Here is an 18,053-nt window from a genome sequence, read left to right on the forward strand (position 1 = left end):
ATAATACCATGACTTTTTCTAGAAAACCTTTTTTTTTAAAGCTTGTATAGGAAATTAGTTGTTGCCATCTCAAACAATAAAATCATATATTTTTAATGTTAAAACATATAATTCTCCAGCTAATTCATAGAGAAATGTCTCTGAAAATATATTTCTGGTTCTTTTAAACTCATTCTCTTCCATCTTATAAAAAACGCTAAAGCTATTGATACCGGTATATATTATAGTAAATTATTTAGCTCTTTCTATACATTTTAGCCAGTATTAAGAGCCGGTGGAGAGGGTCCAAAGAGCCATATGTGGCTCCGGAGCCGCAGGTTGCAGACCCCTGAACTAGGTAGATCTACAATTCCAGAGTGAGCAGATGATATTTGTCTGATCGCTTCTAAACATTACCAACCATTAATTAGCACCTCAGTAGTTAATTAACCTAATACTGTTTTACATAAGTTATTTCTTGAAAGGCTACTTTTTCTTTTAGTTGAGGTATGGCTACTCTTACTTTTGGTTGTTCTCTAACCACCTCTGCAATCCTACAATAAAAGCACCAGGAGGAATTCTGCTAGAAGTGCACATGTGTGATAAATACCAGCAGTTTTATATAAAGGAAAAGTCCGGTCAGCAAGGAATGATCAATGGATCTTTACCTAAATCTAATACGCTTGATTTCATGAATTTAACGTTAATCAGTGAAACAAATAAAAACAATAATTTGCGATCCCCGAGTCTGGGAGCGGCCATTTTTGCCCAAATATAGTAACACCTTAACATTTTTTAAATCTGTTCACAGCGATTTTAAAACACTTGATTTTCTGTCCAGCTTTGGGTTCATAAAGTTTTCTGGATTTGAAGTCAGAATTCAACTTTTGGACAGTTTAGTATGAAGACGCTTTGCTAACGTTAGCGCTAATGCTGCAACAAGAAAGAAAAAAGAGGCGGGATTTCCTGAAAAGTAGCCAATCACAGGGAGTTTACTTCTTCAGGTTGGTTTCTCCCTCAAAGTGAGAATAGTTGACCTGAGCCACAGAAACAGGTGGAGAAGAGAGGATCTACAGGATCTTAGAAAGCAAGAGAAGGAGCCTGGAGTCATAGATGATGTAGTTGAAACCTTACGTTATTCCATCTGCACACATAAAATGCTCAGAATGCAACTTTATTCACCCTACATGTGTATATTGTGTATGAGTATTTATTTTGCGTGTGCACTTTTAGCAGCATTTAGATCTCATAAAGGGAAATTTGGTTAAAGTCAGGGGAGACGGAGCTCAGGTTTCCAGATCCTGGCAGCTCTATAATAGAGCTGAGCAAAGGCTTCTTCTCAACATTACATTTCTCAGATTCAAGCCAAAAAAATTTTAAAAATCAGTCAGCGTTTAGTGCGCTGGTGCCGACTGGTGGAAGCAAAGGAGCCCAGAAGGAACAAAGAGTTTCCTGCTTTCCTTCTGAACTGATCATTGATATGTTTGCTAAATTGGAGGACCTGGCCATAGATATTATATATGTATATGTAATATATGCCGATAGGGCGGCCATCTTGGATTGGACCACAGTTCAGACAGCTGCTGTCAGAACGAATGTGAGGCGCCTTACATCTTATTTTAATCACATGAAAGACAAGTTAGAGAAAATATTACAGTAAACTCTCACATGACACCACCACTTAAAAGACCAAAACAAATACGAAAATTACCTTTCAGTTAGATCACACATATTTATTCAGATTAAAAACTATTTTAACTGAACTCAAACTGGATTAGACATAGTTAGGCAAAGTTATATATTTTGCAAATAAATATTAATATGATAAACGCAAAGTTATGGTAGTGATATTAACATATTATAAGATTATGTTTTACAAATATTATATATTTATATAGTATATTATTATTTGTCATTATTTTTAAGGATTGCTCTTTAATCATGAATATTATGATCTATAGAGGAAAATTTCCTCTAATGTGATTTAGAAAAAGGAGTAAAGTTATTATTTTGTTTTTATATATATAAATATAATTTATATATATATATATATATATATATATACAAACTATAATCTGACACGCTTATCCCAATTGGGGTCGCGAGGGGTGCTGGTGCCTATCTCCAGCAGTCAATGGGCGAGAGGTGGTATACACCCTGGACAGGTCGCCAGTCCATCACAGGGCAACACAGGGACACACAGGACAAACAACCATTGATGCAGACACTATAAATATATATATATATATATATATATATATATATATATATATATATATATATATATATATATATATATATATATATATATATATATATATATATATATATATATATATATATATATATACAAACTTATAAGGAGAAAGAGCCTTTAGTTAGACACAACATAAATTTGCTATTCACTACCATTTGACAAAAAAGTCTTGTCAATGACAAAAAATAGATAAGAATTAACATTAAATTGATTGAAAAAAACTAAATAATAAGTTTACTCTTTTTTAAATCAAATTTCAACAAATTATTCTCTATACATGTCTATCAAAGAGCAATCCTTAAAAATACTGAATAATAATAATATGCTATATAAATATATAAAATGTGTAAAACATCTTTGTTTTTATCATATTAACATATATTTGCAAAAATATATATCTGCAAAAATCTTATTCAGTTTTAATAGTTTTTAATCTGAATAAATATGTGTAATCTAACTGAAAGATAATTTTAGAATTTGTTTTGATATTTTAAGGGGCAGTGAAATGATACAGGTCAGATTCAAGATGGCTGCCCTCTAGGTACGTCAGCCAGCGTTTAATGAGGCGTTTACGTATATAATGGGCGTTTCTCAATTCACGAGAACGCGAGTACGTACTCGCGTTCTCCTCAAGTCCGTTCTTGGCGAGAACGCAGGAAGATCGGACTTGACGAGAACGCGAGCACGCAAGCATGTATGTGTATTGGAGCAGAAGCGTACTCGTGACGTCATCACAGGCAACGTTGTTTAGCATTTCTTTAACAGTCAAAACTATTTATTCCCTACACAAAACATTTTGAAAACAATATTTTAAATTTCTAAAGCTTAAAAAACATTAAAAAAAATTATCGAACCGCAAAAAACCGCCATCAGAACGAGCGGTAGTTCACACATAACTAGACCGAGAGAAGTGCACTACAGACAGGGTAAATTTAGCCCTGGCTGCGGTTACCCTCGGAGGTCTGCTGGTCACTCTGGTCTGCTCAACATCAGACTTTTTTTTTAAATTTTGCACTAACTCTGTAAACAGGCCACACAGGGAGGCTTAAATGTATAATGTTATCGCCTCAAACGATTTCAAAACGTACTTTTGAAGAACAACAGCAGCAGAAAAGGGAATGTTTAACTTAACACTGTGAGCGCTGTCTGGAATCAAGCTGCGGCCGCGGGGCATTCTGGGGAAGCGGTCTGTCTGAAGAACGCACAAGTCTGCTCTGATGCATGCTCGATAAAGAGGGCGAGGTGAGAACAACATCCGAGGATTTAATGCGTTCTCGATCTGGCGTTCTGGAGAATTGGAACGGTACTCGGGCTGAGGCTGATGACGTGCCACGAGTACACGAGCACACGAGAACTCTCAAGAACGCATATTGAGAAACGCCCAATGTCTATGGACCTGGCAACCGGCTAGCAAACGCTAAAGAATGAGAGCAGGTGAGCGTGAGTACGCCACCTACTGGATAGGAGGAGTTAAAGGTGTAGCTATCGCCTTCAACTGAGCCTGTGATGACCTGATTAAGCTGGTCTAAAAGAGCTCGCTAAAATAAGGCCTGCTTTCTACCCCATGTCTTAAACAAAAGACCACCTCCCTTCTTCTTCTTGACCAAATTCGTGTTTTGACAGGTGGGAGGTAAAGAACAACCTCTTTAGCTCAGTTCAGTCCTCCTGTATTGCTGGATAGTTTTTATTTTACTCACTCGGCTCAAACGCCTCCACAGGCATACCAAACGTTACAGCTGCAAGAGGGTGCTTTAACAAACCATCGCTCAGCAGAATACCAACCACAGCTTTCCAAGGTAACAGCTCCAGAAAGTCAAACACACAAACGGGGGTGAAGAAGATTTTAAAGGATTATACTTATATGCACCACAGCTGGAACACCTGTGCATTAAAATCATACAGCTCTGTCAGCACCATCTTCCTGGTGTCACAGAGGATGACAGATATCCTTCCCTTTTCCTCAACTCTTTACAGGCCTTTTCCTGCTGAGGAGCGATATCTGAGAACCATGAGGCAAAGAGAAAGAAGAAAGCAGGAAGGAGTGCGGGAAGGCCCAGAGAGATGGTTCATGGTGGAGGGGTGAGGCTCCACAAGGAGAGGCAGGAAGAAGAGCCTGGCAGCAGGAAGTAGGCTTTGCAGGGACTGCTTGTCATCTGAGGTCGGGCCAGAGGGAGATATTTTCTAGCTTACACTGATTGGAGCAAAAGGTTTGGTGTTCTGAAAGCTCAGCGTTCCCCGTCACACCAGCATACCGTTAGTGATACGCATTACTTCCAATATCCTCTCTCTCCACTCTCCTTGCAGCCAATCACCAATTTGGTCAGGTTTTTGTCATTGTTTTGTGCATAAAACAACCAAAAAAGTCCTTTACAAGGTCCACCACACACATTAGCTTTAAAAAACAAAATGTTGCAAGTCCGTTTGACAAAGATCATATTAAAGAATTATCAGGATTTTTTCACAGAGATTTAAATATTTATAGGGAGAAGATTCTACAACCCACTTGGCTGGATATGAGATTCATTTTTTTATATATACAGGTGCTGGTCATAAAATTAGAATATCATGAAAAAGTAGATTGATTTCAGTAATTCCATTTAAAAAGTGAAACTTGTATATTATATTCATACATTACATACAAACTCATATATTTCAGATGTTTATTTTGTTTAATTTTGATGATTACAAATGACAACAAATGAAAATCTCAAATTCATCATATCAGAAAATTAGAATATTACTGAAGACCAATAAAAACAAAGGATTTATAGAAATGTTGGCCAACTGAAAAGTATGAACATGAAAAGTATGAGCATGTACAGCACTCAGTATTTAGTTGGGCCTCCTTTGGCCTGTATTACTGCAGCAATGCGGCGTGGCATGGAGTCGATCAGTCTGTGGCACTGCTCAGGTGTTATGATAGCCCAGGTTGCTCTAATAGTGGCTTTTAGCTCTTCTGAATTGTTGGGTCTGGTGTATTGCATCTTCTTCTTCACAATACCCCATAGATTTTCTATGGGGTTAAGGTCAGGAGAGTTTGCTGGCCAATTAAGAACAGGGATACCATGGTCCTTCAACCAGGTACTGGTAGCTTTGGCACTGTGTGCAGGTGCCAAGTCCTGTTGGAAAATGAAATCTGCATCTCCAAAAAGTTGGTCAGCTGCAGGAAGCATGAAGTGCTCTAAAACTTCCTGGTATGTGGCTGCGTTGACCCTGGACCTCAGAAAACACAATGGACCAACACCAGCAGATGACATGGCACCCCAAACCATCACTGACTGTGGAAACTTTACACTGGACTTCAAGCAACGTGGATGAAGTGCCTCTCTTCTTTTCCTCCAGACTCTGGGACCTTGATTTCCAAAGGAAATGCAAAATTTACTTTCATCAGAGAACATGACTTTGGACCACTCACCAGCAGTCCAGTCCTGTTTCTCTTTAGACGCTTCTGACGCTGTCTGTGGTTCAAGAGTGGCTTGACACAAGGAATGCGACAGCAGAAACCCATGTCTTTCATACGTCTGTGTGTGGTGGTTCTTGAAGCACTCACTCCAGCTGCAGTCCACTCTTTGTGAATCTCCCCCACATTTTTGAATGGGTTTTGTTTCACAATCCTCTCCAGGGTGCGGTTATCTCTCTTGCTTGTACACTTTTTTCGACCACATCTTTTCCTTCCCTTCGCCTCTCTATTAATGTGCTTGGACACTGAGCTCTGTGAACAGCCAGCCTCTTTAGCGATGACCTTTTGTGTCTTGCCCTCCTTGTGCAAGGTGTCGATGGTCGTCTTTTGGACAACTGTCAAGTCAGCAGTCTTCCCCATGATTGTGTAGCCTATAGAACTAGACTGAAAGACCATTTAAAGGCTTTTGCAGGTGGTTTGAGTTAATTAGCTGATTAGAGTGTGGCACCAGGGGCCATCAATTTTGAACCTTTTCACAATATTCTAATTTTCTGATATGATGAATTTGAGATTTTCATTTGTTGTCATTTGTAAACATCAAAATTAAACAAAATAAACATCTGAAATATATGAGTTTGTATGTAATGTATGAATATAATATACAAGTTTCACTTTTTAAATGGAATTACTGAAATCAATCTACTTTTTCATGATATTCTAATTTTATGACCAGCACCTGTATATATATATTAGCAACATGCGGATCATTTCATTTTTATTTATTCTTTTTACAGTACATGAAGAATTACTGATCATAAATAATTATTTTCAGATTAAACATAAATAGATAAATTAATTCCGAGGGTTAGGATTAGGATTCACTCAGTGATAACAACGCGCATGCCTTTTACTAAGGGTATGCTGGCCTGACGCGGTATGCTGAGCTGACAGAACACCGGGATTCAAACTAAGATGGCATTGGTTTATTTATTAGTAATTCCTCTGATATTCACAATAAATGTAATTCATAATCAAACCAACGGGTGGCTCTGGACGGGGACCAGTTACTCCTGCCCCCTGTTGGGCCCCTACTGAAAGCTTGACATTAAACCATTTCTGGTGATGATGCTGTTTCTGACTACATGCTTAACTCACTGCTTGAATTACAGAGAATCTAAATCTTTTATAAATTGTTCAATAATTATGCTGTTTTAATTCAATGACGCTAACTTCCACCCAACCCCAAAAATCCCTGTTTGGTTGGGTCTATTAATGGACGGACTTTCTGATCAGCAGCCATATTTTTTTAATATCTCCCTCCTGTGGCATAAACAAGGTGACAATCAGTCCTGGTTTACCAGCAGACTTTTCGGCGCAGTTTCTTCATCTCTGCAGAGCCAGGAAGTTAAAGAGGATGATTTGAAGGGATGGAAGGTCAGGCAGGTGACCCTGATGGACAAACCAAAGCATCAGATGAACTTTATCACAGGAGTTAAACTTCCACAAACAGATGTTGTTTCATTTGAGTGTCCTTTAAAACTGGTGGGAGCAGCCTGCGCCTTCTTCTCCATTTCTCCTGATTTGGTCGTGCAGAGCAGCGCTTCACTCACACATTCATTTGTACCATGAAACGGTTTCCTAGATGTTGTGTTCTGGGTGCAAACGTCATGTTTTTACCTCATTTTGTAAATACAGAGAGAGATTTTGGCTCTTTGTGGAGAGAAGCAGCGTCGGGTTGCAGAGTCCGAAGGAAAGGAGTAAAACTGGACATGTTTTCTATGGTACGACGGTGATGAGCTTTTAACAGTTATATAAGTGTTTTGTATTTGCTTTGATCTCTTTTTCTCAATAAATTCATTTATTTGCACCAGAGAGCGTGTGTGAAAAAACAAGCTTTATATCTGTTCGTTTCCATCTCTCTCTCACACACACCCTGCCACAGTAAAGTTTACAAACATCCATCATCTGTAGGATGTCCTATTCCTTTGGTGCCCGGGATTTAGTTCAGAGTTCTCTTTTCTACAACGTGGCTATGATTAGAAAAACTCAGTCAGACTAAAGGCCATTAAAGAGAAAAATGAGGAGAGATTTCACGCCAGAAAACTTTTCATTAAAAAACTGGAAAATCTCTGATGATGAAAAGTTATAAATATTGCAAAAAAAAAAAATAGGAAGCTTAGAGATTAATTTTCACTTTTAAGAAAAAAAAGAAGCGAAATTCTCTGATTTTAGAAAGTTATGAATCTTTAAAATGAACACGCTCCCATATTTCCATGATTAAAGGTAAAACATGTGTTTTAAACTAAAACGCATGGAATGGTCAGAGAATTAAGAATCGCTTCTACAATGCTGCGATTAGGTCTAAGGGGTAGTCTACTATTTTCCTGTATTTAAGTGAAAAAAGCTGTGCACTAACTCACTAACGTTTTAGAAGTAATAATAATAATAATAATAATAAAAATTGAGCTTTATTGATCTCTCAATGGAGAGACTTACCTCTGCATTTACCCATCCCTATGGGGAGCAGTGGACTGCCATTGTGGGACGCCATTGCGTCATTGTGTCTTGCTCAGAGACCCAGGACAGTGAACTTGAGTACGGACTCGTGTCCTCGCCAAGTATTTTCCTGACAAGAACACAGGAAAGTGTGGAATCTGGGAGAACGGGAGCACGAAGCATTAATATGGGCCATTGGAACAGAAGCGTACTCGTGATGTCACCACACGCTCGGCTCGTCTGGAGCTGCATTTCACGTCTTGATATTAATAGTCTAACAGGAGGTGAAATGCAGCTCCAGACAAACTGAGTGAGTGGTGACATCAATGAAAAAAGTAAGAATTTATTATTATCTAGAGTCTAGATAATAATAAATTCTTACTTTTTTCATTTAGTGGGTGAATAATAATGAATACAGTCAGATAAACAAAAATTAAACGTACATTTTGCCAAATAAAACAAAAAAATCCCCATCAGAGCCAGCAGCACTTCACACTCGGCTATGACGAGAGAGGTCTGCTGCAGACAGACTAACGTTAGCCCTGGCTGCGGTTAGCCTTGGAGGTCCTCTGGTTGCCGCGGCCCCTTTCAACATTGGAACTTCTTTTTTTACACACTAAATGTGTAAATGGGCCATATAGTGATGCTTAAAAGTATAATGTTCTCACCTTATATGATCTAAAGGCGTATTTTTATAGAGCAACGGCAACCGAAAAGAGAACTTTCAATGTAATACTGTAAACTCTTTGAGCGCTAACCTGGAAGCTGCTGCTGCAGCGGTGGCTGCTGGGGCAGCTGTCAATCTGGAGAACGGACAAGTCTGCTCTGATGCATGCTGGGTAAAGAAGAAGGGGCAAGAACAACATCCGTTCTCAGTCTTCTTGTGAATTGGAACAGTACTAGGAGTGAGGAGAGCACAGGAGAACGCACATGTACACATATTGAGAAACAGCCCCAGAGTGGCAGTGTGATATGACTTAGAAAGTCATTCCTAATGGTTGTATTAAGAGAATCAATTTCTTTTATTGGAACGATTTCTCCCATCCAGCCATAACCGCCCTGAAAGGGTTCCTTCTAAAGCATGGGCTCCATTTGACAAACTCATATTTTAGCTCCTCCCTCCTGCTCCTTTAGTCTTCATGGGGTCAACAGTAGAACAGTAGGGCCCCAGATTGCTGTGCTGAATCCAGGCAGCCTTATGAATGCCAGTATGATGCTGCTCACATTGCTGCTACTGTGGATACTAACATTAGCGCCATCATCAGTCCTCCAGTGGACTGATGCTAGTCATGCTGCTTGTGCAACAGGTGTAATCCTGAATTAAAAGAAACAGTGGACACAAAGGGGAAAGCCTGGTCTGATTCCAAGTGACGGCATCCATCCCACTTTGGATGATGCAGCTCTTCTTTCTAAGAATCTGGCCAAATTTATTAGTCCTCCAAAACCCTGACCACCCAGGGTGCAGACCAGGAAGCAGAGTCGTAGTTTAACACACGTCTCTGCAGCTTCTCTACTGTTACCCAATATTTAATCCATCTAGAAAGTGTCTTGCCCACGACCAAAATCTAATAAATTAGCAAAGATTCCCAAAGGAGTAAATCATTATGCTCTAGTTAAAATAAAAATAGCTCCAATTGGGGAAAAAGTTAAAATGATTAAAAGTGGTGTATTTAACATAAGATGTAAGTTAATGACTGCGATGGACTGGTGACCTGTCCAGGGTGTACCCCGCCTGTCGCCAATTGACTGCTGGAGATAGGCACCAGCACCCCTCACGACCCCACTCGGGACAAGCGTGTTAGAAAATGGATGGATGGATGGATGGATGTAAGTTAATGACTTGATTTGTGCTAACCACATGGATTTATGTTGCCTTACAGAAACTTGGCTGCAGCAAGAGGATTATATGAGGCAAATCCTAGTTATTTAAATTTTCACATACCCAGAAGTTCTGGGTGAGGAGGAGGAGTAGCAACAATATTTCAGTCTGACTTACTGATTACTCCAAAGGGAGTTAATAATTACAACTCTTACAACTCCTCGTCCACAAACCTCTTCTTTTTGTAACTTTGTATCGTCCACCAGGTCCTTACTAATTTTTAGATGAGTTTCTCTCTCATTTGGTATTAAACACTGACAGGGTCATCATAGTGAGGGATTTTAACATCCATGCTAACACTAAAGGTGATAGCTTAAGAGCAGCCTTTAATGCTATCTTAGACGCTATTGGCTTTGTTTAAAATGTGAATAGTCCCACACACTCTCATCTTCATACTTTGGATCTTGTGCTGTTATATGCAGTGTTGGGCACGTTACTTTGAAAAAGTAATTAGTTATAGTTACTTGTTACTTCTCCCAAAAAGTAACTGAGTTACTAACTGAGTTACGCCACAATAAAAGTAACTAGTTACTAGTAAAAGTAACTATTGCGTTACTTTTGCGTTTCTCGCCCCCGTAACCCTCACCACCCAGCCCCCACCTTCTCGCCGTGTGTTTCAAAAGCCACCTGAATAGAGCGGACGACAAAGACAAGAACCTGCAGAGAGTCTTGCATTTATTGCAACTCAACGTAAATGAGATCAGGGGGGAACGCGATGTGAAGTTTTTTAACAGGGCATTCAGATCTGGTGAGTGTATGAAATTAATAATTGGGGATGTCTAATTCTGAAATCCTGTGTCTTTGGGTTGTTATAGATACTGCAACATCTATCTATCCATCTATCTATCTAGATGTATACTCTGTGTGTGACATAAAATATGGATCTCCATCCCTGCCACAAAGGCCATCAAATAATGTTTAAAATAAAAAATACAGTAGGTTGAAAAGGCAGAGTATCCATCCATCCATCCATCCATCCATCCATCCATCCATCCATCCATCCATCCATCCATCCATCCATCCATCCATCCATCCATCCAGATTTCTCCCTTTCTCCATATAGGCTATCATTTGATCGTTCACGCTCTCCATAGTTCTCCTTTAGCAAGCATGTGCTTTTCCTGTCGCTTGCGCGATGAATCGTGCCGCCTGCGCTGTGCAGAGATGCAGGGGGAACCGTATCTGATGGGGAAACGCAGCTCGATGTAATACCGGTATTTCCATGTGGAAGACACTGTTTTGCTGCTGGAGTCATCCTCACTCTCCATCTCTCTGTGTGTGCTGTACGTTAACACCCGCCAGCGGAAACACCCACCTACCCAAATGACAGACGGAATCTTACTATACATCAGCCAATCTCATCCTCTCCTCTCTCATGACAAGGCGCGCACGAGTCCTATCAAGGAAAAAAGGTTCATTGCGCGACCTGAGTAACGTGCAGTAACGGGGTGTCTGCAATGGTAACTGCGTTATAGTTACAGTCAAAGTAATTAGGTTAGGAGGATTTAAAGCAGCCTGGCACATGACATGTCGCCAGTGAGGTGTTAAAAATGTCTGTGAACACTGGAGACAGCTGGTCAGCACAGAGCTTTAAAGTGGATGGAGTGACAAAATCTGGTCCAGCAGTTTTCCGGGGGTTCTGTTTTTTTATTAATAGAGGAGAATAAGAATAATCCTAGATATTTTTTTAATCCAGTTGCCAAACTCACCCAGAGCCATAGCTTTGTTAAACCATTCATTCCACCTGCTCTTAGCAGTAATGATTTTATGGGATTCTTTATCAGGTTGATCTTAATGAAATAAAGATCATTAGCACACCTCTAACTCCGATTGATTTATCTCTGGAAGGTGGGGCAGCATCTGAGATTGTCATGGAATCTGAACCGGGTTTAATTCAATTCAATTCAGTTTATTTATATAGCGCCAAATTCACAACACATGTCATCTCAAGGCACTTTACAGTTCAACCAGATCATACAGTCAAACTGCTTTAGACTGCTTTGATCCAGTTGAACGTTCAGAGTTAGCAAAACTATTGTCTTCATCGAAGCCTTCAACTTGAATGTTAGATCCAGTTCCAACCAGTTTATTTAAGGAAGTATTCCCTTTGATCTCCTCCTCCATCTTAGATGTGATTAATCTATCTCTTTACAGGGGTATGTTCCAAAGGCCTTTAAGGTTGTTGTAGTTAAACTTTTGCTTAAGAAACTGTCTCTTGACCCAGATGACTTGGTCAGTTATAGACCTATATCCAATCTTCCCTTGTTATCTAAAATTCTTGAGAAAATAGTTGCCAAACAAGTGTGCGATCAATTACACCATAATGAACTTTCTGAAGAGTTTCAGTCTGGCTTTAGAGCTCATCATAGCACTGAAACAGCTCTGGGAAAGGTTACTAATGATATTTTCTTGGCCTCAGATAATGGACTTGTATCTGTGCTCGTCCTGTTGGATCTAAGTGCTGCATTTGATACAGTTGATCATAATATTCTTTTAGAAAGACTTGAATATTTTGTTGGAATTAAAGAAACAGCACTAGACTGGTTTAAATCTTATCTATCTGATCGAATTCAGTTTGATAATGTTATTGACTAATCTTCCTCATGCTCAAAGGTTACCTGTGGAGTACCACAGGGAGCAGTACTTGGGCCAATTCTCTTTACTATATATATGCTCCCAATCGGTAGAGTTATTAGACAGATTAATTTTCACTGTTATGCTGATGATACCCAGCTATATCTGTCTATAAATCCAGATGAAGCTAACCCATTGCATAGATTACAGGCATGTCTTGAAGACATAAAAACCTGGATGACTCTTAACTTTCTCCTTCTGAATGCAGACAAAGCAGAAGCTTTAGTCTTTGGACCAGAGTCTTTGAAAAAGAAGCTGATCAGCCAGTCACTTCATTTGAATGGGATTGAACTGATTTCAGATTATAAAGTAAAACATCTTGGTGTTATTTTTGATCAGGACCTGTCATTTAAATCCCATATCAAAGAGGTTTCTAGAATTTCCTTCTTCCTTCTTTCATCTGAGAAATATTGCAAAAATGAGAAATATCCTGTCCAGGGGTGATGCTGAGAAACTAGTCCATGCATTTGTTACTTCAAGGCTGGACTATTGTAATTCTTTACTATCAGGAAGTCCACAAACTGTACTTAAAAGCCTTTAGCTGATCCAAAATGCTGCAGCCAGAGTTCTGATGAAAATTAAAAAGAGAGATCATATCTCTCCTATCCTGGCTTCTCTTCATTGGCTTCCTGTTAAATCCAGAATAGAATTTAAAATCCTCCTTCTCACATATAAAGCCTTAAATGGCCAAGCTCCGTCCTATTATCAGAGATCTGATTCTTCCTTAGTTTCCTAACAGAGCACTTCGCTCTCAATCTGCAGGTTTATTAGTGGTTCCTAGAATTTCTAAAAGTAGAATGGGAGGCAGATCTTTTAGTTATCAGGCTCCTCTCCTGTGTAACCAACTACTAATTTTAGTCCGTGAGGCAGACACCCTGTCTACTTTTAAGGCTAGGCTTAAAACTTTCCTTTTTGATAAAGCTTATAGTTAGTGTGGCTCAGGTTATCCTGAGCTATCTCTAAAGTTATGCTGCTATAGGCTTAGACTGCTGGAGGACATAGGGACCCCTATTTCATCATTCTGCTTCATTCTATCTCTATTCTCCAACTCGGCAGAATCTGTTAGTTCAATCTCTAACATTATGCTCTCTATGCTTTTTCTCATAGTAGCTTCATCTGGTCTGTTCCTGAAGTGGCCTGGTTCTGCTGGAGGTTTCTTCCTGTTTAAAGGGAGTTTTTCCTCTCCACTATTGCTACAAGCATGCTTAGTGTGAGGGATTGTATTTGAGTCAATGAGTCGATGCAATCAACTGTTTTTCCTTAGATAGAAAACTTTTAATCAATTTGACTATATGATCTGGTGAACTGTAGTGCCTTGAGATGACTTGTGTTGTGAATTGGTGTTATAGAAATAAACTGAACTGAATTGGAATTGAATTGAAAGGTTACTACTCTGGGCTTTAGTAAGTATAAGAAATGCATTAATTCTTTTAACACATTTAAGTTTTAATTAATTTAATTTATTACATTTTCTTTAAACTGAGTAAGGTGGGCTGTATCTGTACATCCTGTCATGCAAAGGATTGTGGTGTTGGGACATAAACCATGATAATATTCTTTGACAGTGAGAACCAATATCCATGTTTCACCTAAACACGTTCACTGGAGAAGAAGACGCAGTTTTGTTCATAAAACAGGTGTGAGACCTCACTTCTCTGCTCTGCAACCTCCTCTCAGCCAACTGCCTCCATAGGACCCCTCCCAATGGCTCGGTGCCTCGGTCCCCCACAGAGCTGAGAACAGTAAAAAACCACAGCAGAGAGGATTTCTTTCTCTTTCCGTCAAGCTGCTGGGGGGTTCACATTGGAAGAGGACAACACCGTGGCGTTAGGCCCAAAAGGCCCAGATCACCAGAATACCCAAGGATAAGTCATGATGCTTGACATTTCAGAGCCGAACTGCTGCAAAACAGACCTTTTTGCAGCACATTTCACAGATTTTCAGAATTTAGCGCTCACGTTTTTTCTCATATGCTCATTATAGTTCGATAACCAAATAATGACCATAAGTTATTTAATGGAATCCTTATGTCTGTTCGCGGCTGGCCATTTTGAAGAGGATAAAAATAATCATTTAACTACAGGTTACTGTTTCCTGATTAAGCAAATCATTGAATAGAACATTAGTTGGTCAAATAATGTTTTATTCACGTTCACATATATATATATATATACACGTATATATACATATATATATATATATATATATATATATATATATATATATGTATATACACCTATATATACGTATGCATATATATATATATATATATATATATATGTATATATACGTGTATATATACATATATATATATATATATATATGTATATATACACGTATATATACATATATATATATATATATATATATATATGTATATATACGTATATATAGGTGTATATACATATATATATATATATATATATATATATATATATATATATATATATATATATATATATATATATATATATATATATATATATATATATATATATATATATATATATATGTATATACACCTATATATACGTATGCATATATATATATATATATATATATATGTGTGTGTGTGTGTGTGTGTGTGTGTGTGTGTATGGGTGGCCATGTCTTTAATACCTGGTGGGGACAATTTCCTAGGAATATGCTACATTTTGGGGACTCATAGGTACTTGACTAACAACTGGTCCTCACAAGGAAACTTTCTCTTCTTGGGGTGGGGGTTAGGTTTAGGACTAAGGTGTGAATTGAGTTTAGGTTAGGTTTAGGGATAGGTATGTGTCGGTAATGGTTAGGGTTAGGCCATATAAATTAGTGGGAAATTAATGGAAGTCAATGGAAGGTCCCCACAAGGATATTGTGACACAACATGTGTGTGTGTGTGTGTGTGTGTGTGTGTGTGTGTGTGTGTGTGTGTGTGTGTGTGTGTGTGTGTGTGTGTGTGTGTGTGTGTGTGTGTGTGTGTGTGTGTGTGTGTGTGTGTGTGTAAGTGGGAGCGGCTTGTGTGGGCGTAATATGACTTCAGCATTCTAAACATTCTAAAACACTCCCTGTGATGTCATCATTTAGAATCCTTTGCCAATTCTCATTGCTTGCTACACCACTGACCAGTTCAGACGTATGCAAAGCGCTTTCCTGTTCGACATTAAAACCTTTCGAGATTAACCCAACCTTTAACAACCGTTTTTTGAGTAAAAATGCCGTATCAAAAGCAGCGTTACTCCAAAGGTGGCAGGAGACATCAGCCGTATGGACGGGAAACTGGACAAGATTTGAGACGCTGCATTAACAACAAGCAGCTTGATAATCATTCCCAGGAAGAAAACCTAGATAACCAACAACCCAGCTCATTTCTCAAAAAAACTAGATTTGAGTTGGAAATGAAGAAAAAACAGCCACATGAACGTGACAATGGACAAGATTTGAGACGCTGCATTAACAACAAGCAGCTTGATAATCATTCCCAGGAAGAAAACCTAGATAACCAACAACTCAGCTCTCTTCTTGAATTCGTGAAAGATAAATGGATTGAGGAGAACATAAAGGTAAACACCCTGAAGGAAGAGCTAGAAAAAACTAAAATTGAGTTGGAAATGCAGAAAAAACAACAATTTGAATCTGACGATGGACAAGATTTGAGACACTGCATTAAGAAAAGGCAGCGTGATAATAATTCCCAGCATGAAATCCAAAGGCTCAGCTGTCTTTTGGAAAACGAGAAAGCTAAATGGGTTGAAGAGACCCAAAAGGTAGCCGCCCTGGAGGAAGAGCTCCAATATACAAAATTTGAGTTAGAAAGACAGAAAAATCTCAAAGACATGTTGATTAACAAGGGCAAAGAAACCAAGAGAAAACTGGTGAAAATTCAAAGCTCTAATGACCCAGAAACTCTCAGCCCTGCGACCACCGCCTCCAAGGTTAACAATGAAACGAAATATAAGACTGAGTTGGAGCAAATGAAGGTCGCTTACCAAGAACTAAAGTCCAGATATGAAACAGACATTTCTGCACTAAAGCAGAAAGCAGAAAAATGTCAACAGGAGAACGAGAAAAGAGCAAAGACTGATCTGCAGCTCATTAATGAACTCAGAGCTGAGAAGAACAACCATCAGAAAAGGGCTCAAAACTTTGAATCCCTGCATCAAAAATCCACAGAGATGGTGAAAAACCTGCATGGTGAACTGGAGAAGGTTCAAGTTTCGTTCCAGGAACTGAAAAATAAGTATGATACCAACGTCTTTGCTCTAAAACGGCAAAAAGACACATTCGAGCAGCAGCTTGATAAAGGGACAGAAATGAGGAACAGCCTTAGAGCTGAGAAGGACGCTCTCCAACAGCAAGTCAATTCCCTTCAACAATTGAACTCTGAGTGTGAGGGCAGTTATAAAAGACAGCTGGAGTATCTGACAGCTGAGCTCGAAGACAGAGATGACCTTGGTCCTCCAAAACGAAAAATGGCCAGGCGCCAAGAAGCAAGATCCGCAAAAGACTCCATCCCAGCGAAAACCACTTCAGACCCTGCGTCCATGGATCTTGACGACCTGTCAGAAGAAATTCAACATACTGATGTAACCCAGATGGAGCTAGATGAGTTTGTAGAGGAGATGCTGAGAGAGGCAGATATTCTGGATTCTGAATCCATGGAAGAGGAAGCCCGCTCTTAGGAGACCCTGCCAGAGCAGAGGGACAGTCCAGATCCTGAACCAACAGAAAAAGGAAGCTGGAAAAAAAAAAAAAAAAAAAAAAAAAAAAAAGATTAAATTATACACATAAAATAAAAAAGTTTTAAAAAAAATAAATAAAAAAGCAAAAAAATATATAAAAAAGCAAAAAAAAAAAAAAAAAAAAAAAATGAGGTGTGTGTCTGTGTGCAAATAAATGCACATAGGTGAATGTGAAGCGTCTCCTGCAGTAGTGTCGAGGTCCTGCTTCGTGCTTGCAGCTCTCTGCATCCAGCTACTGCAGCTGGCATGTCCCTACATTTGGGCTGAAAAGAGGAGCCAGTGTGCGATTCTCCTCCTGCCGGTACATAGCCTCTCCACCACAGAACTCCAAGCAGTGCCTCCACGTGGCCACACACGTCAACTGGGTACTTTACTGTCCCAGGCCAAACTGCAGGGGATCTCGGAGCAACAGTGGGCCCCAGAGACGAGACCAATCCCACCACCATGAGGACGTGTCTTGGCATCCGTCAACCACTGTCCCAGCTATGGGTAAATAGCCTTACTACCTTGTAAGCAGTGTTAAGCACTTTGGTTCAAGAAAATAACTAGTCCCCAATTCCTGTTTTGGAACACCTGTCCCCGACTAAAGCTGTCCCTGAAAATGTCCCAGATTTTACCATTTTATGAATGAGGGGAAAATGTTGTGTGTAGACTGTTATTATGGTGGAATGAGGGCATGAGCAT

General features: G+C 39.2%; 2 protein-coding genes across 2 annotated transcripts in view; both read left to right on the plus strand.

Moving 5' to 3' along the window:
• Positions 1-1,866, plus strand: part of si:ch211-186j3.6 (neural-cadherin) — a gene marked incomplete at its 5' end in the record, with an annotated part of 159,585 nt that extends 157,719 nt beyond the window's left edge. The window contains one exon of the mRNA XM_038270850.1: positions 338-1,866. The remainder of the gene's footprint in view (positions 1-337) is intronic.
• A 14,404-nt stretch (positions 1,867-16,270) lies between these two features.
• LOC119773723 (uveal autoantigen with coiled-coil domains and ankyrin repeats protein-like) lies at positions 16,271-17,378 on the plus strand. Its single transcript, XM_038270845.1, has one exon. The coding sequence runs from the start codon at positions 16,464-16,466 to the stop codon at positions 17,307-17,309; it is 846 nt and encodes a 281-aa protein (XP_038126773.1). The 5' UTR covers positions 16,271-16,463; the 3' UTR covers positions 17,310-17,378.
• Positions 17,379-18,053: the final 675 nt, after the last annotated feature.

This window comes from Cyprinodon tularosa, unplaced genomic scaffold, assembly GCF_016077235.1.
Source record: "Cyprinodon tularosa strain WSP-4 unplaced genomic scaffold, ASM1607723v1 ctg78, whole genome shotgun sequence".
NCBI lineage: Eukaryota > Metazoa > Chordata > Actinopteri > Cyprinodontiformes > Cyprinodontidae > Cyprinodon > Cyprinodon tularosa.

What these genes read in the sequence shown, in the direction of transcription:
- LOC119773723 (XM_038270845.1), top strand. Translation starts at nt 16,464, where the DNA reads ATGTTGATTAACAAGGGCAAAGAAACCAAGAGAAAACTGGTGAAAATT.